General features: G+C 37.7%; 1 protein-coding gene across 1 annotated transcript in view; it reads left to right on the top strand.

Annotated features, from left to right (window-relative positions):
- Window positions 1–19727, top strand: part of barx2 (BARX homeobox 2) — a 23379-nt gene extending 3652 nt beyond the window's left edge. The window contains exons 2-4 of the mRNA XM_053623575.1: window positions 7323–7632; window positions 14478–14562; window positions 16291–19727. Coding sequence (XP_053479550.1) covers window positions 7323–7632; window positions 14478–14562; window positions 16291–16590 — 695 coding nt within the window. The 3' untranslated portion in view covers window positions 16591–19727. The remainder of the gene's footprint in view (window positions 1–7322; window positions 7633–14477; window positions 14563–16290) is intronic.
- The last annotated feature ends 635 nt before the right edge of the window (window positions 19728–20362 follow it).

Below are 20362 nucleotides of genomic sequence, written 5' to 3'. Positions count from 1 at the left end.
TTTTTTAATTTTTTTTTTTTTAATCAAATGAAATCCAAACAGTTGCCCTTGTGCATTCAAATTGTCACCATTTTAGCACACGATCAGGTTCAAAGTCCTTTATTACTCAGTTATTCAAGAAAACTCACATGAATTTCACGTCATGTTTTCCACGTTATTCTGTGACTATGATCGCACATGAAAAACACGTGAAGGTGCAATTCACCATGCCCTATGTGTGAAAATAAATGAATGATATTGTAGCCACTTATAAATACCTATGAGAAAGTCTTTTTGCTGTTGTTGTGATAGACTTGACACTGAAAACCACTCAGTAAACCATTTCAGGAGCATTACATTCAAATAATTAGTGTTGTTAAAATCATAAAAATACTCCTAGCAACGGATTCATACTTTCACTAGAATTGGATTATTTCCATGGACAAGCACACATAGTCTCAAACACATCCTGTTTCCTAATAAGCCAAAGGGTAAGTGTGCAGATTTTTTTGATAGCTTTGTGCTGAAGGTATAGAGTATCCAGTCCAAATATCAGAACATGGCACTCACTGTATCTTCCTTAGCAGCCCTGGTGTGAGATATTCTATATGCCACTACATCAGCGGCTTGTAATTCTGAATATAGAAAGCGACTGTCACAGTGGATAGCGCCGATATTGCCCTGTGGGTCGTCTCTGGGCTGTTCTTCCTTGTTATGACGATATCATACCAGAAGGGGCCATTGTAACACTCACTGAACTAAAAGCCAAAAAAAAACAAGAAAAAAAAAAAAGGGAAACAGAATACAGTAAATAAGACATGTGATGCATGGGAAATTAAAGTTAGTACCAGTTCTGTGTTTCAGAGTCAGCTTGAGTTACTAATTCCTTTATGATTACTTTACACAAAGTCATTTGTCAATCCAGTGGCAGTACCTGACTTCTCAAATGTTCCACGACAATGCCGGTTTGTGCAGATCTGCACATGCTAGTACTGTTATTTTACATAAGAACATCCAGATAGAAGTCACTGTTAAACCATAATGCTGTTCGATTCCCCATTCTGAGTGCTCCGAAGGTGTTGGAGTATTTTCTACGACAGCAGCAGGAATTGTATGGCAGATGCTACACATTTGTTGATATGGTGAAGTTTTCTGTAAGGAGAATCAGACTTTTTGGCATTTATGGAAGGAGTCTCCAGTGTCAACGCTTTGTAACACTCAGAGGCTACGCTGTACGTTGACATTTTCCGATATAGGAAAGTGTTCAAGATGGAGGGCTTTGGGTTTCTGGTTTATTGATGACATGACAAGCTGCATGAGAGAGAAGAAAAGAAAGCATAGTAAGGGAACGTATGTTTATAAATGCTATTCACCAACATTCAACAACACTGAATGTAACTATGAACAAATAAAATGTACAATGCATATGCACAGTAGTATAAGAAGAATAAAACACTTGTAATTGGAAAATGACAAATTAACTTTCTATAACAGTACACTCCCAAGTGTTTTAATCCTTATGTAGGCCTATCACTTTCACAGCTTTATCTTTAGGAACAGAAAGAGAAACAAGTATCACACACACACACACACACACACACACACACACACACACACACACACACAGATAGTTTATCCTACAAATCAAAGTTCTTGAGAAACCACTATGGCTAAACATGAGCAAGTCTGATGGCAGATTACACAATTTCCTTTATCACTTATCTCTCAATGGAAACTGATGACCAAAGGCTTTTTTTTTTTTTTTTTTTTTTAAAAAGCATTTATGTATGGAGATGAGAGAAATCAAAATCAACACTCGTAATTTTGCATGACAAGGTGGTGACGCATATAACAGCTTCCATCAGAGAGAGCGAGAGAGAGCGAGAGAGAGAGCGAGAGAGAGAGCGAGAGAGAGAGAGAGAGAGAGAGAGAGAGAGAGAGAAGAAGGAGCTAGAAACAACTAGTTGGGCTTTTCTCTAATCCTTATGTATACTAAGTTTTTATACATTTTGAATCTGACACCATGTCACATACGCATGAACTGTTCTGTATTTGGTTGAAAAACATTTTTTTTTATGATACCACCTCAACATAGTTTTAGTTCAGATCGAGTTGCATTTCAAATGAATCCACCTTTCATCCTTTCATGCTAATCTTTAAAAAAAAAAAAAAACAATAACCATTCATATCTTTTCATGTCAATTTTGACATTTATCTACATTTCTGCTGCCTCCAGGCCTGAAAGAAAATCTACAGGCTCATGTTTCAAGTCCAAATACTTAAATAACACTTACAATAAACATAATACTGACTAGAGTTCCACTAAAATCTTTTCAAAAAGATTTTGACAGGTGAGACAGAAAAAAAAATATCAACAACAACAACAACAATAACACACATACACTCAAAAAATGTCTGGTACATTTGAACCCTTTCTCACAGTATACTGGCAGAATAGAAACTTATTGGATATTTTCAATCAGTATAAAGAAATGAATTATTTTATTGCCGCAAGTCTGTTATAAGATTAGTCCGGACAATGTTGGGTTTCTGTGTGTAGAGTACCGTGGTTCTGTGTTTAGCTGATGGTGACGGGAAAGGGGATTTTTGTTTTGCGATTGCAGAAATGAATGCAAAATCAAGGAAACTCTGGAATATTTGCAGGAGCTTGCATTTTTTAAAAATTACCACAGATTTTACGCAGATGCATCATGTGACGGCATCACAACGCGCATTCAGCCAAAGCCCTCTTCGATTCACGTGCGTCGAACATGAGTACCGCTAAAAGGTCTCATTTACCAACAAACATCACTGTGAAAAACAATTTCATGCAATGCAATTTCGCTAATTCAAGTAGTTTTCCTGCAAAAAAAAAAAACTCATAAGAAAACAAAATTGCATCGCAAATTTTTGAAAATATAAAAAAAATTTTGGCCGCAAATCCTGTATGGACTGGTATAAAACTGCCACAATAACATTATAAAATTTTAATCTAGTAGACTAGGTAAAAAAAAAAAAAAAAAAAAAAAAATCCTGGCCTAAAATATCTGTCAGGTCCTTATGCATTTCTAATCCTTTAATAGCAGATTACCTCCTGATTATTATGATTACTTCAAGGAAACCTGCACTGTAAATAAAACGATGGAACGTTTATCGCCTTATCACTACACAATCAAGGTGCAATTCAAACCATGAATGTTGTATTATCAGCTCAATCTAAACATGAATGGGTAAAGTGAGGGTACGTTAGAATGAAATAACATATTCCTATCATCCACGTTCCTCTTTTATGTTCTGGGTTTGATCGCTGATGAGTGAGAGCTCCACTTGAGCAACCAAAACATCTTCCACAGCATTACTGAGGGTTCAAATGTACACCGAGTGCCAAGTGTAATCATCCTCGTGGAATCCAATCACTCGAGGTGCCACAACAGCTTCGAACAGTACTGACAAGCTGCAACCACTGGTGTAATGTTTGCTACCAGGTTCTTTTGCTGACAGTTGATCGGCGCAGGTTTCGACTTTCTCAGTTTTGTTTGTTAGCTCAGGTGGATGAGTGACAGGCAGCGGTGTTAATTTCCAGATACAAATCACATCACATCACAATGAGGAACTGTTCTGAGAAATTTCCCACTCGGCTAATTATAGATCTAAGTCTTTTATATTGAAGAATGTTGATAGAAATGGGATGTATTGGCAGTTTTAAAATATTTTTATCCTTCCTATCAAATCGTAAGTAGGTCATAAAAAATTTATTATTATCTTTGGTATTTTACAAAGTATCATCACATCAGACCGACATTGTGATATCATTATGATATCATATGATGATTAGTGTATGTGGACATTTTTTTAAACTTAGCAAGCTCTAAGCTGCAGAATAGTGGTGACTTAGTGTTCATAATAATTCACATCAGCTTGTATGGTGGATGCACCAAGTAGTCTAAGAAAACTCTGTTGATAAAATGTGTCGTTAACAAACAAAACATACACCCATCAGCCATAAAATTAAAACCACCTGCCTAATATTGTGTAGTCCTGTAGGCCTCCATGGATCAGAGTTGTTTGTCCAGCACATCCCACTGAATTTGGAGGCCAAATCCACGCTTTGAACACTTTACCAAGTTAACATTATTGAACTCGGCTACGCAGCACAATTAAGCACTGTGTTCTGACACTTTTCTATCATAGCCAGCATGAACTTTTTCAGCAATTTGCGCTACAGTAGCTCTTCTGTGGGATCAGACCAGACGGGCTAGGCTTCGCTCCCCACGTGCATCAGTGTGCCTTGGGAACCCATGACCCTGTTGCTGGTTCAGTGGTTGTTCTTCCTTGGACCATTTTTGGTAGGTACTATCCACTGCAAACCAGGAACACATCACACGACCTGCCGTTTTGGAGTTTCTCCGATCCAGTCATCTAGCCATCACAATCTGGCCCTTGTAAAAGTCGCTCAGATCCTTACGCTTGAGGATGTTTCCTGCTTTCAGCACATACCCCACGCCTTTGACAGGTGCCTTTGTAACGAGATAATCAATGTTATTCACTTCACCTGTCAGTGGTTTTAATGTTATGGCTGATTGATGTATAATTGTTCATCTCTGAAGTGAAGTTTTTTTTTGTTAGGAGATATTTATGTAATATTTGTAGAAGGAATCTTGTTGTCATCTCTTTGTAACCGTCACGGTGCTTTGTAAAGTTTCCCAGCATGGGAAGGTCTTCAGGACAGAGGAGTTTATTCTTTTCTATTTGTAAAATGACAAGCTGTGTCAACAGCTTCAAGAGAAAGAAACGGAGATGCCCTAGGAAACAACTGTTTGTTGTTGTTATGATGTTAGTGTAATGTAACTAACTTGTCTCATGGATGTTCCACAACATTAGATCTAACTATTAACTAGTAAATAGTATGGCAGGTCATTTGTCAATAAGTTATGCATTGTAATTGTTGGGAAATTATGGTGGTATAAGCAGAATATGACACTTTGGACTGTCTTGCTGCTCTAAAAAATACACGCCGGGGTGGTGTGATATGGCCCAATACGACGCAATGTTATTCTTTACATACGGCATGGCCACAAATGAATATACTGTATTAAAGCCACATGGCATCTGTTGTATTTGAACTGCTGCTGTAATCATAAACACTGTCCTGTTTTCATCCCAGCCCTCTTAACAATCTGCTCATACTGAACATCATTTCAAAACACAGTACCATTTGATTTTATGCTATACAATTGTCGAAAGACAATGAGTTATAATCCCACTATCCGGTATCTAAGTTCTGGTTGAGTCTGGTTTCTCGACACGTTTCTAAATCATGTTGTCTCAGGAAGTTGTCCATCACCGTTGTCACCTCTGGCTAAATCAGCATCCGGATTTCTTCATCGCTGCTTTGTGAAGATGTCTATTGTTAAGACATGATTTGCTACACAAATCAAATCAAACTGAATTTAATATAATGAGCCAGTGAAAATGTGGCAGCAGGAACCGAAGTGTGGAGATGATGGATAATATCCATAACATTTCATTAATTCAAGCAATGGAATTCTCAAATTTCTATGTATTATGCATAAAACATGACGTTCCACAACATATTTAACGTAATCATTTGTGGCTATGAGATACTTCATTTGTGGATCTTACAATATTAACTTGTGGATATTCATTTGTGGCCACACCTTATAAACAAATAATAACCATCATGTCACCTCAGCAGCTCTGCACTAATCTGACTCACACATATTAAATAGTGTTTAACAAAGATGCTGAATAATTGAGGTGTGTGTGTGTGTGTGTGTGTGTGTGTGTGTATGTGTGTGTGAGAGAGAGAGAGAGAGAGAGAGATTGAGTTGTAAAGGGTGCTGAGAGGTTTCATGCCTGAACTTGTGGCTGAAGTGGAATATTAGCAGTCAACCATCCTAAAATGAAGTCATTCTCCTTCTGACACACTGAACCGTCTCCATCTTGTTCTCCCATTTTTTCCACCCATGAAAACACCTTTCCAAAAATCATAACTAAAAAATATCTCACATTTTTGCCTTATCTGGACACGATCAAACCCTTTCTCTGTTTCTCTCTCTATTTATTTCTAAAAGCATCTTTAGCCTTTTCTTTTTTAAAAAAAAAAAAAAAAACACATTATCTCTTGAGTCTGCATTTTATGAAGTCTGGCGTCTTATTGCTGTCTGAGAGATGGAGACTGAGAGAAAGAGAAACGCAGAGAGTTGAAGAGATTTAGGAGAATCATTATCGTCCACGGGTTCAGGGGTGTCGTGTAAAACACTGCTTACATCATCAGAGCAGTTCTGCAGTTCAATGACCTACATCAGCCAGGTCAGGCTTTTTAGCGTTTCCCAACACCATTAAGGCGAGAAGGGACAGGCTATTAGTGAGGATTTAGTTCACTTGGACCATAATGGCTGCTTAAACTGGCCACGCAGCAGCTAAGCATGTGACAGCGTCACAATTAAAGCAGTCAAACAGATCCTCGTGCGCAATTTAGGGCCGTTTTCCGAATCTGGATTAAACACTTTGCTGAACCGAAGTATCACATCAGTGGGGAGTCAGGAGACGTTTTACTTTGGTCTTGGCTTAAATTCTGCAATTGAAATCAGGCCTTAACGTCCAAAAAAACCCATAATAAAGTCATTCCTGCTTCCATAATTCACGCTACCTGTGTTGAACTATATATTATAACTTCTCTGTGCAAGGATGGTTTTATATGGCTTTTAAACCTTGAAATAGTCTTATTTTATTGGCAGATTGAACCTTTTTTAATATTTTATGCATTTGTTTCTAGAAAAAAAAAGTGAAATTATTATTTTGAAATGAGTAAAAATATCTAGAAACAATCTTAATAATTTTTAATAAAGTTTAATAATCTTATATTTAGTTTATTATATTTTTATCATCGGAATTACTGGATAAATGTGACTGTATTCAAGATGTATTTGCTTGCAAAGATGTCATTTTTTTGCAGTGCATGATTCAATGTGAACTCAACTTGATGTTATGTTCGTCATGGTAATTGGTTATATTGTAACCAACCCCCCCCCCCCCATTATATTGTAATTAATATGTTAATACATAACTTAATGCCTTGCTATTTATTTGGCATTTAGTCACATTAAATAATGTTGATCTCATGACTTATAAATCTCAGTGATATTTTCCCCTTGTAGATCCTGTCTTACTCTTACTTAAGTAGGTGTCTAGATATTTCATTTTTTTAACTGAGTAATGTTATTAGATAACATCTGTTTTCCGTGTCATTTTTTTGACTACTCTAACCATCTCTGATCAGCTACCTTTATTTAAAATGAAAATGATATGTGTTCCTGCAGGCCCGTCATCACTCGCATACCCCTTGCTGTCTGTCATCACACGTCAGCCCCCCAGTGGCCTGGCACACGTTCCCCAACCCTCGCCCCCTGGCCGGGTCACCCACCTGCCCATGGTGTCGCCCCAGCATGCACTGCCAGGTGAGCCTGTGTCGAGCGAGACGCCCGTCAGCATCAGCAGCGAGTCAGAGACGGAGCACAGCGCCCCCCGGCTGAAGAAGCCACGTCGCAGTCGCACCATCTTCACTGAGCTGCAGCTCATGGGTCTGGAGAAGAAGTTTCAGAAGCAGAAGTACCTCTCCACTCCTGACAGGTCAGCACCTGGTATACATTATTATCATTATTATTATTATTATTATTATTATTATTATTATTATTAAACAGCATAAACTCTCCTATTTGAAAATGTATCAAAATTCACCCCACACATTTGTATGAAAAGTTACAAAGATTAGCCTTGTAATAATAATAATAATAATAATAATAATAATAATAATAATAATAATATATATATATATATATATATATATATATATATATATATATATATATATACCTGATTATCCTTGCTTTATTTATTTATTATTCATTATAATTATCACATATATACATTGAGATGGAGTTAAGTTCATATAGTAGTTTCTCAGGAACCATAAGTCGAATGACTGGGTTATATATATATAAAAAAAAAACATGGCCACCATCAGCCAATCAGATTTCACCAGGTACAGTATTTCACAGTGACAGCACTGAGCTATCATCACAAAACATCAACAATATGTTCATCTATATTCTTTAGTGTTCTAAATAACTACGAACTGGCCACTGGGGGTGCTATTTGCAAACGGTGCCTGGACCCCACTTACGGCCATAACATTTAATGTGTTACATGTATAATTGTATGTACTCTTTTAAAAATATAATTTGCTAAACGTGTATTTTTTTAAAAAAAAAGATGGAATATATATTTTCTGCATTTAGACTTTATTTCGACACTGTTGCCGTGACAGTCATTCAGCTGTGAACCAGAGAACCAATTATAAAGTAGTTGTAACTCAGGAGTAAGCGTTATGTACCATAAAGACATTGGGGCACACCACTGTACCATGAATAACATCTGGATTATTCTGCATTTAAACAAGCAGCAGTTGTTTTTGTATTAGTAAGTTAGTATTACTGTAGAATTGAATAAAAACAGGGCGCACAATTGCTCAGTGGCCAGCATGTTCGCCTCACACCTCCTGAGTTGTTGGTTCGATTCCCGCCGCTGCCCTGTGTGTGTGTGTGTGTGTGTGTGTGTGTGTGTGTGTGGAGTTTGCATGTTCTCCCCGTGCTGCGGGGGTTTCCTACGGGTACTCCGGTTTCTTCCCCCAGCTCAAAGACATGCATGGTAAGCTGATTGGCATGTCCAAAGTGTCCGTAGTGTATGAACGGGTGTGTGAATGTGTATGTGATTGTGCCCTGCGATGGATTGGCACCTTGTCCAGGGTGTAACCCCGCCTCGTGTCCCATGCTCCATGGAATAGGCTCCAGGTTCCCCACGACCCAGTAGGATTTAGATAGCTATAGAAAATGGATGGATGAATCAAAATGCTAACAAGACATCAGGTTCAAATACTGGTTCCATCACAATCACCTGCTTTTTTTCTGTGTTTGTACTTCATATTTCCTTCAGCAGGGTCAGCGCTATAATATTTTTTTATCAGTCATAAACTTTAGTGCAATATCCTTGAAGAAACAAGAACGTACACGTATGCATGAAATAGATTTTCATAGTCTGAGCAACAGACAAAAAAAAAAAAACTAAAGCAGATGTTGGAAACTGAATGGCATTGATTATCACAGTGACATTTTGATTTATACTTTTGGGAATGTGTCAAACACGGTTAACCCGCACGAGCCAGAACATTAGGTACCTAATGTTCTGGTCGAGAGAATAGTAACATTTTAACCTTGGGCTTTTGAATAGCTGACCAGAAATCGTCTAAAAGAAACACTACACCCATTCAAGAAAACAGGGAGACATGCCAATAACAGCAAACAGAAATGTATTACACTGATTCCATGCCGATCATTTAATATACACACAGGTGTATATAAAACACTTTGGAGCTTTGTACAATGAGATGATGTAATCCGTGTGTCTTAGGTTGCCTCTTGTGGGTCGTTCCTTCTCAGCCTTCGCACATTTTCCATTTTATTTCCGACTTCATGCTTGGCCCTGCTGAACATACTTCCATTATAGCATGGACTGTATTTAAAATTGAAAATCTAAAGCCTGCCCATGAAGGAACATAAGGTTCAAAATGTGACAGACGGACAATTCTTCATAGTTTTTAGTCCTGTTCAGTTTAAAGTCATATTTCACACACTGGTTCTTCTGTTGGTTCCTCTTGGGGAACCCTTAACGGTTCCATGCAGAACCCTGCATAAGAGCGTTTTCTTTTTATGCCATGTCCAAATTGCTTTAAGAAGCTAAATACTAGTATATATACAAATAGCAAACAGCTCCTTTCTCAAAACAGGAAAGAGATACGTATACAGTACTGTGCAAAAGTCTTAAGCATCCTTTTACAATTTTGTTTCATTTAATGTACATATCTTAATATGTACAGTATTTGTGCAGAAAAAACCCCACAAGTTTTGGCTATAGACAAATCATTTTGAAAAAAAAAAAAAAATGTTACAGAGAAAAGAAACATCTATACCAAGTTGTTAAAAAGTTTCGATGTTCTCCGTATGGTTTCCTCTGGGTTCTCCGGTTTCCTCCCACCAACCCAACAACATATTAGTCGGTGGATTGGACACTCTAAAGTGGTGTCACATCTAGGCTTATTCTCCCCTCGCACCCAATTTATCCCAGCATAGGATCTGGATCCAATGTAAGGCTGACCAGAATAAAGCAGCTGTACATTTTCTTTACATGTGCCTAAGACTTTTGTGCCGTGCTATAAATTTAAAGAGAAATGCATTTTTCATAACTTAACACCCTCATGGGTAAATAGATCAATGGCTCCGGATTGTAAGGTTTCAAATTAAGGCAGAGACTGTCGAGTACTTGGCCGGACTTTTCTTACACTGATCTACACACACACACACACACACACACACACACACATCTGATACCTGCCATTCAGTCTTAGAAGTGAATTAATTAAAGTCCCAGCTGAAGGAAGAACATAAACTGGGGGAAATCCCTATCCTCAGGCAGTAGGAAGGATGTGATCACCATATTGCTGGTCTGTTTGTTCGCTCTCTCTCTCTCTCTCGCTCTCTCTCTCTCTCTCGCTCTCTCTCTCTCTCTCTCTCTCTCTGTGTGTGTGTTGTGGTTTTTGGCTTCTGAGCTCCTCAGCCACAGCTGAAAGTGTGCACGCAGCCACATAATCAAAACCTCATAAAACATGCTACCATACAAATTTGTACAATTTATATAATTCAGTCCTAATCATTTTTATAAGGTACAGATGATTATGATCATCATCATCAATTGAGTTAAAAATAAGCCTCAAGTGCCACGTATGTGTATGTTTTCTGTCTAAAAAATATTTCATTTCAGCTTTATTTGTATGTTGACATCGGCACAAAGCAGTATTACAGGAGCCCACGTTCGGGCTCATATTGAAAAAACGTATACGAAATAGCAAGAAAAAAAAACTTTATGGATGTCAAGACTGGCCAGAGAACCCACATTTCTCTGTTGCATATTATGTAATTAGGATTTTGTATTTCCATAAGTAGGATTAAACAGCTTAAACAGCTTTTTTATATATATATATATATATATATATATATATATATATATATATATATATATATATATATATACCTTCTGATCAATCAAGACCTCTGTGGTATTTTATTTACTTATATATATATATATATATATATATATATATATATAGAGAGAGAGAGAGAGAGAGAGAGAGAGAGAGAGAGAGGCCTCTGAGGCCATTATTTTTATAATATATATATATATATAAAAATATATATTTATATATATATAGAGAGAGAGGTCTTGATTGGTCAGAAGGTGTTGATTAATTTTCTATAAGGGAAGCTATTACAATAATTTCAGCTGCAGGGAAATCACAGGTTTAGATTAATGCTCTCATACTTTACTATCTTTACTACTTCACTATTTTTTGGAGGAGTCTCCAGGGTCACTGTCTTCACTCAGAAGTAAAGCAGATCCCTTACATTTTCCAACACGGCAAAGTCTTCAGGACAGGGCTTACAGTTGTTGCTGCTTTTCTTTTGGTCTTATTAACTAAGAAACAACAAATTATAGCTACTATATCCTCCAGTGCTATGAAAAAAGTATTTGCCCCCACCCTGATTTCTTTTGTTTCTGTATATCTCATACTAAATAGTTTATAAAACAAGGGCAACCTGAGTAAACACACAATACAGTTTTTATTTATTTATTTGTTGAAGGAAAATGTAATCCAACACCTATCACCCATGCGATAAACGAATTGCCCCCTTGAATTTAAAATCTGTTTGTGCCACCTAAAGACTGGAGATCAGTCTTTCACAGCACTGTGGTGGAATTTTGGCCAACTCTTCCTTGCAGAACTGCCTTACTTCAGCCACTTTGTAATGTTTTTGTGCATGAACTGCCCGTTTAAGGTCCTGCCACGGCATATCATTTGATTCAATCAGCACTTTGACTAGGCCTCTCCGAAACTTAAATTTAGCTTTTTTCTTTAGCCAATCAGAGATGGATCCCCACACCATCACATTTCCACCACCATGTTTGACTGTACGTATGATGTTCTTTTTATGGAATTTGGTGTTTGATTTAAAGTGTAAAGGGATCCCTGTCTCCCATACAGTTCCACTTTCGACTCATAAATCCACAGAACAATCTCCCAAAATGTTTGAGGATCAACAAGGTGCGTTTTGGCAAAATTCAGACGAGCCTTAATGTTCTTCTAGGTTAGCAGTGGTTTTCACCTCGTCATTCTTCTATGGATGCAGTTTTTGCCCGGCGTCTTTCTGATAGTGGAGTCAAGAAATCAGGATACTTTTTCACAGCACTGTATAATAATAACAGGAACTAACTTGCCTTCCAGACTTTTAACAACATTGACCGTAACTGGAAATGGATAAAAAAAAAAATCCATTTGTTGTTCTTAAATGCATAAAAAATTGTAAGCATTGGCAAATCTCTGTGGTACAGTATAAGAGGAATAAAACAGTATGTGATGTGCTGTTATAGGAAAATAATCAAATTTTGAGCATCACACCACACCATCTTTGATTATTTTCTTATTACAGCATGTCCCATTGTTTTTTTATTCCATTTTAAGCCAACCCATGTGATAAACAAGCTTCTGACAGAAGTAACACAATTTGCAATATATCCCAGTCAGAGTTTTGGTGACTTATTTTTTGTTTTCATTATTATTTGAGTTTAATGATTATCCTTTGTAAGCAGCATGTGTCCCCGAATAGCCCCATGAGACAGGGACCTCATTTCATTTCTTAGATATCTAAACCCAAGAAAATAGAGAGACAGAGTACAAGAAAGAGAAAGACCATTGTTTTCTGTGTGTGCATCGATTTTGCTCAATTCCAACAAATCTATGTGTCTGACATCAAAGTGACATGGAGTGTTTGACTGCCTGGATGGGAGAGGCAATGTGGTAGAGCTAGTTAATCCTTTTTAGCTGTTGCGAGCTACTTTGAAGGAAGACATGACAGGAATCTCTGTGTGATCGTTTGATAGCACGGCTGTTTGATACAGCGCTCTCTGTACGGTCCAGGCCCAGCCATGGCTATCACATTACCGCCAAACCAATCGCTGAATTAGTCATGGAAAGCTTGCCGGAGTGGCCAAAGGAAGCCTGGCTGCCTTGAAGACAGAAATGATCTCGTATGATAGGATTACCTTTTTTCCTGTATAGATAAATGGTGACAGAATTGAGTGGAAGGTCTGCAATTACAGTCAGTCTGGGAAAACTATTCTAGACCGAACAGTGTGTCCTCCTTTGATATGTCATTGCAGTTTTACTGATTATGCTGTGATTAGATGGACATCTGGACCGGCAGAGATGGCCACCCACTGGGTTTTATGTGTAGGATAACAGATGTCTTTGAGATGTGTGTCAGTCGTCTTCCCCTTTGCTGCCAGTTAATAGGATTTAGTTATTGTAGTGGAAGTTCCTAACAGGACAAAGGACATGCTTGAGTCAAATGTCTTTAGGTTTGAGTGCACACATAAGTCAAAACACCAACAGACTAGCTCATACCATGCTATACCTCTACAGAAGTCCAACTAACTATGCTAAAAAGTGACAAATAATGTATTTGAACTCAGAAGTATGACAAGCTAATTTGGTGCATTAATGTAGACTGTGGAATATAAGTCTTTACCATCTTCGACAAAGAAGGCCAAAAGTCTTTGGCTCATCACACATAATTTGAGTCTGGGATCTGGCTAATGTCTCCATTTTTGCTATGTAAAGTGTCAGTATGCTAGCATCCAGGTTATAGTTTTATGCTGCTTGATACTGTATTGTATTTTGCTCAGTTTATTCAAGTTTTCCCTTCATATGCCTGATTGCAGAAATATTGTATAGCATCTGTTCAAGCTAATTAATATGCCAATTAAAAATAGTTCCCTTGGTGTAACATAAGGTTAGAGGTAGTGCCAAGTGTGTTTTTATGTGTTTTATTAGGGCAAATTGGGGGTCAGAGCACAGACAAGCAGTGTAATCATAGTCAAGTACACAGGCATAAGTCGAAAATGGCAAGAAACAGATCAGGTGTAGACCGAGACATAAGCTTAGTAATGTACAATACTATTGGCAAGTCTTCGCAATGAACAATCAAGAAGAAAACATCCAACAGGTGAACATAATCAGTAACCGACGAATAACAGGACTAGGGGTGGAGACAGGACTGCAACAGAAATGAGAACATAAGCATATGGAGCTTGTTGCCGTAGCGACGGCCATGAGAAGGGGGAATCTGTGACACTCAGTGCTTTGCGTAGTGCAGCAGGTGGCAGGATTTGGAAATGAGCAACACACACACACACACACACACAAACCCAGACACTCACCATTACTCTCAATTTCTCTTGTTGATCATTTGTGCTAATTTTCTTACAGGTTGTATTGATTTGCACTGTGTGTGTTTGTGCATGTGCAGATTGGACCTGGCTCAGTCTCTTGGTCTCACCCAGCTCCAGGTCAAGACTTGGTACCAGAACAGACGGATGAAATGGAAGAAAATGGTAAGTCCAGTATAATAGCTTTGATAAAATAGTGGCTATTTTTCTGATCAGCAATGAGCACTTCTTTACTGATGTGGGTGGAGCAGCTCCACTGGGGATGTGTCATTACAAATCTGGTACTTTCACACTTAAGGCCAATATTCTGTTAACAATATGCTCTTAGTCATTTGGTTCTTAGTCAAAGGTAACGAGAACAGCTAATCTGATTTAATATCACCTAACCATATCTTTTAATAATGGTATTTATTTAAGCTCAACCCATCATGCCATTTACCAGGTCAGCACCTGCACAAATAATAACATCAAACGCACAGACATACACATCAATGCACTGATCTTATGCAGAGGTGCCAAAATTACCAACGAGAAAATCCTAGGGGAAAAAAAAAACAATTCTCACACACCCAAGTGGACGGTTTGGCTCCATGCTAATACTCTAAGTCATTAAAAAATAGATTTATTATCTGCAAATGAATATACATTACAAACAACCTGAACAGAACTACCTATACCGAAGAAATCATCGGTGTCCTGCCTGAATGACGACCAGCCTGTTGCACTCACACCTATCGTCTTGAAGTGCTTCGAGCGGCTAGTCACGAAACACATAGTCTTCCCAGCACACTGGACCCAGTGATGATTCTACAAGGACGATTCTACAGGGCCATCACAGTCACCTGACTTGAACCCCATAGAAAATCTCTGGTAGGATTTGAAGAAGGCGGTTGCAGCACGCAAACCCAAGAACATTACTGAACTAAGACTCCTCAGGAATGCAGCCAGAAGCTGGTATCTAGCCATGCATCTTGTTTGCAGCAAGTTATAACAGCAAAAGGATCCTATAAGTACTAAAGATGCTTGGCATGAAGGGGTTGAATAATTTTGAGACTGGAGAAATCATTATAAGTTGCATTTTCAGTTGAATTTGTCGAAACCACTTGAAGCATTCGTCATGTTGAACTATTTCAATTGCTTTTGTTTGATTTGTTCATCGCAAACAGCTGAAAGTCTGTACATTTTGACAATAAACCTGATTTGCAGTCGGGTATATAGCAAAAATCGCAAACTGTAAATATAGATACTTCTGCTCATGCCATATGGTGTTTGTCTAATATATAATCTAGAAGGTATTATATGTAATAAGCTTGAAAAGGATTTGCTATTCAGTATATAGCACTGGTTTTCTACAGTTATTGGAAAAATGAAAATGTTCAGTGGTAGAGATTCACCTTTAATTGAAGGACTTAATGTTCAGGAAGTGGTGCTGTAGGAGTTAAAAAGTATCACAGAGGCTGACAGACTTGATATATACAGTATATATCATCTTTAACTTATCATTTGGATGTCTGTATTTCATAACTAAAACAAAAGTCAAATGGACCACCAAGCTGCAGAGTAGAAATCCAAACCCTACCATTAAAAATCCATTAGACAGTTTTTAACCTGTACACCATATATAATGCCGAGAAAGCTTTCGCCTCGAGGCAGTGTGCTTAAGTGTGTGTATGCGTTCGTGTGTTGAGAGACACGGAAGATGATTTAGGATAAAGTGCAGATCTGCTTCAGCATGGTCAACATCTCATCCAAGAAGAAAAGCTCTCTAGAAGATTTCCTGTCAGAAATTAATGACCACACATCGTCCCTTAATCACTATAATAACCACATTGACCTTTGACCTTGGCTTTCATCTGTCACGGTCCTATTAAAGAGCATCTTGTGTTTCTTCAGGTACTAAAAGGAGGGCACGAGGCCCCTACAAAGCCTAAAGGCAGACCCAAGAAGAACTCCATCCCCACCACGGAGGAGATTGAGGCAGAGGAACGACGGCTCGCCCAACTGGCTGAGAAACATGAGCAGCGGAGAGGGGAAGTTCAAGCCGAGGTCCAGGAGCAATATAAAAAACAGGGAGAAGTGTTTCAGTCACAACCGCAAGACCTGAGCACGAGTGGGAAGAGTGAGATTCTCCATTCCCTGAATCTGGAGGCCTCAGATGGTGAACAAGTTCCTCAGTTAACACCAGAGAGCTAAATTTGCATCTACACTGTTCCAAAAACTGAGAGTACCAAAAGTGCTTAGTGGCTCCGATCACCATAGCGCCAAAGACACACATACAGATATTCGGTCTTGTTTAAGGAGCAGTCCTTCACTCTGTAGTGGTGCTTTACATACTCCTGTGGCTCCTTTTGCAGTAATTTACGATCACCCGCATGCAGCCAAACGCACTTCAGCTAAATTCTCCTAATGCTGGTACCCCGAGTACCAAACGGACAAACAGTAAGTGTTTATGTTTTATTTTTCCTGAGCGATTTGCTCTCCTACACCATAATGGCTGCCTGCTTTATTGCCTTTGTTGAATTTGTGTCGTCTGTGTACAGCCGTGTCTCGTTCTCTGCCAAAGATCATAAATCTGAAATATTGAAAATACCCTTAGAGGTAATAGTGCCTTTTTATCGTCACGTTCAAACGTTTTGTTTTTCCATGAATGAACACAGATGAACATTTGTACAGGAGGTTATTTTTTTTACATGATTATATATGACTTTGTAAAGGAAGCTTGGCAAAGGGGGGAATAAATAAATAAATAATAATAATAAAAAAAACCTTTAGGGTTGAATTAATTCCAAGCAAAAAATGGAAATTATTATTATTATTATTATTATTATTATTATTATTATTATACATTTTCCAAAGCACGTTTTCTTTATTGGAAAGCTAAAATCTGCTTGGTTTTTGAAAAGCTTTATGTAATTTCCAGACTTTTTTATTTTTATTTTTATTTTTATTTTTTATACATGACAACCTTCCAAATGGATGTTTTAAAAAATAAATCTTTTTGTAAAAAATATTTTCCAAACGGCATTTCCTTTTTTAAAAAAGCTAAAAAGTTGATGAAATTTCAGAACTTTTACATCCATGACAAGCTTCCAAAACACAACATTTGAATATTTAAAAAAAGTGTTTTCCTTCTTTCTTTCTTTTCTTTTCTTTTTTTTTTTTTTACTTTCCATGGAGGATTTCTAAAGTGAAAATTGTCCCTGTTTTTTAAAAAGTTGCTATAAATTCAGGACTCTTGCATACATGACAAACTATATTTGAATAATCGATGCTTTGTATTTATTTTGTGTGTAGGAGCCAAGCTTTGTTTCAACTGTATAAAACCCTGCAAAGTGACATATTCATATAAAATACCTGCGATGATCATATGAACAGTGTATAAAGTATTGCATTCTTTTTTCTTTTTTTTTTCTTCTCTGTGATAATGTGTTTTGGAGCTGAGATGGGTGGACCATCTGAGGCAGCCTGGCTTTTAAAGCCTTAAATAAATCCTATTTACCTGTCAGGGACATGGACAAATTCATAAATCACCATGGCAGCCGGTAAAACGAGGAAGCTGGCAAACGTGAGTGTGTACAGGAGGCAGTGTGGCCCGAGGCAGAGGTGCACACACACACACACCACCCTGCTGACTGACAATCCACTAAACTGAGATATGCGCAGCACGTTTCCAGCTCCAAGCTCATTTCTGCCTTTTGTAAAAAAAAATATATATATATTGTAAAGCTCATGCTGTTGTTGTTTTTCTTTGTTGTTGTTGTTTTTTTTTACAGTTTGCTTGAAAAAAAATCTACATTACTATGCTATGAAATATAGTTTGATAGAAAATCTGCAAGTGTTTGTGCATATGCAACTGATTTTACGTTTCATTTTTGGGAAAGTCGACTATAAATATTTGCTAAGAATTGTATTTTCCCCCCACCTCACCGAAACTGTAATTTCTACCTTGAGTGTGTGTTTTTTTTTTTTTTTTTGCCTATTTAATGACATTTAATAAAGACAATAATCATTTACATCAGGGTCAAAGGTCACTCAGAAGAGGTATGTTATGTTTTAAATGTATTTTAACTTTCATTTGACCAATTCTTTATTGGTAATGATTCCTTGTAAGCAGTTTTATAAAATTTAAAATAATGCCTCATAACGTTTAATGATGTATTATGTTGTACATCAAGTGTCATAAGTCTCACTGAAGTGCCAAACTTTATAACTATTCATGTAAATAAAAGCTGCGAATAATGATAAAGCAATTGTATTATTTATTAATATTTATACAGTCACTTTAATGGAGTGCTAAAAAAATGTTGTATGCCTGAGATGTAATTTTTTCCCCATCATTTTATTTAGATTTAATAATTTATAGCACATTATTAGAGGGTTATAAGGCATTATTATAGTTTTTGTAAGAATGCTCACAAGAAATCATTACTTGTATTACATAACTTGTAACAATGAATTCTAAACAAAGGAATTTTAAGCATAGTTATAATGCTTTATGAATATGGGCTTGGGGGGGTGTATGGTGGCTTAGTGGTTAGCCCGTTTGCCTTGTACCTCCGGGGTTGGATCCCCGCCTAAACCTGGTGTGCATGGAGTTTGCACGTTCTCCACTCTGCTTCAGGGGTTTCTTCCGCGTACTCCGATTTCTTCCCTCAGTCCAAAGACCTGCGCTGTAGGCTGATTTCCGAATTGTCTGTAGTGTGTGATTGTGTGTGCGATTGTGCCCGGTTATGGGTTGGCACCCCATCCAGGGTGTCCCCCACCGTGTGCCCCGAGTCCCCTGGGATAGGCTCCATGCGACCCTGTGTAGGATAAGTGGTACAGAAAATGGATGGATAGATGAAATATGGGCTTCATAAAACAAGTGTCCCTATGTGTTTTTTGTTGTTGTTGTTGTTGTTGTTGTTGTTTTGAATGGAAATGAAGCATGAGGCAAAATTTCCTGTAAGCATTTCACCCATGAATCTTGTATCTCGCTGATGCCAGTAAGTTTTCGCCATCAAACCCGGGTCTCTGGATTCAGTTTTTTCCAACGCAAGTTGCTGAATAGGATCCATTCATTCATAAAACACTTAATTCATCCTTTTCTGTGTTACGGCAAGTTAGCACAAACCCATGGCTTATTAATAATGCTTTGTCTTCTCCTACACAAATAATTGATCTTTTCTTTTGATTCACACATTTGCCACAACCTGTTCAAGTCCAAATAAACAGAAGAGATAGGGGTATGTTGTAACACGTTTTAATCTCTCGCAACACTTCCTCCCTGCTGCCATATCTTAAACATGAACGATTTCATAGCGAGCCCATCCAACAGGTTTGGAGTGTGTAACGTATTTGTGTGGGCTGAAGGCATTCACGGCTGAATAAATATTATGAGCTAACAGTGCACTTCTACACCCTGTGCACACACATACTCACACACCGAGCATGCGAGCAGCTACAATTAATGGTTCCATTTCTAACTGTGTGTGTGTCGGTGGTTCTCGGTATGTGTACTGCATTTAGATCATGCTGTTCTTTCCGATCATTGCAATGTGCATACATCTGTGTGCATACCATTGTGTGTGTGTGTGTGTGTGTGCACATTCCTTCTGTGTGTGTGTATGCATTGTGCTTTATGTGTATGTATATTTCCATGTGTCTGTAAGGTAAAGATGAAAGTAAAATCAGGCCTGATTCAAGGTAAGGCCTTGCAAGACAGGAAATAGCAGTTAATAATGACATTTTTGTCAATGTCATAAAATGGCATTCCTGAAAAGAAGTGCATTTCTTAGAAGGTTCTTCTAACCCTAACCCTAACTTTTTTTTTTTTTTTTTAGTAAATATGAATCAAGAGTCAGTTGGTCACTGCAGTGATTTTAAACAACTTACAGAAGCTTAGTAGCAGCAGTAAATGAGAATTATTGTTGCTTTACGTTATCATTTGCTGTAACTTGGAGTGTATAAAGGAAAAAGGGTATGA

Source organism: Ictalurus furcatus, chromosome 4 (genome assembly GCF_023375685.1).
Source record: "Ictalurus furcatus strain D&B chromosome 4, Billie_1.0, whole genome shotgun sequence".
NCBI classification, from domain to species: Eukaryota; Metazoa; Chordata; class Actinopteri; order Siluriformes; family Ictaluridae; genus Ictalurus; species Ictalurus furcatus.
The sequence above is the reverse complement of the archived record's forward strand: the minus strand, read 5'-3'. Positions and strand labels throughout refer to the sequence as shown.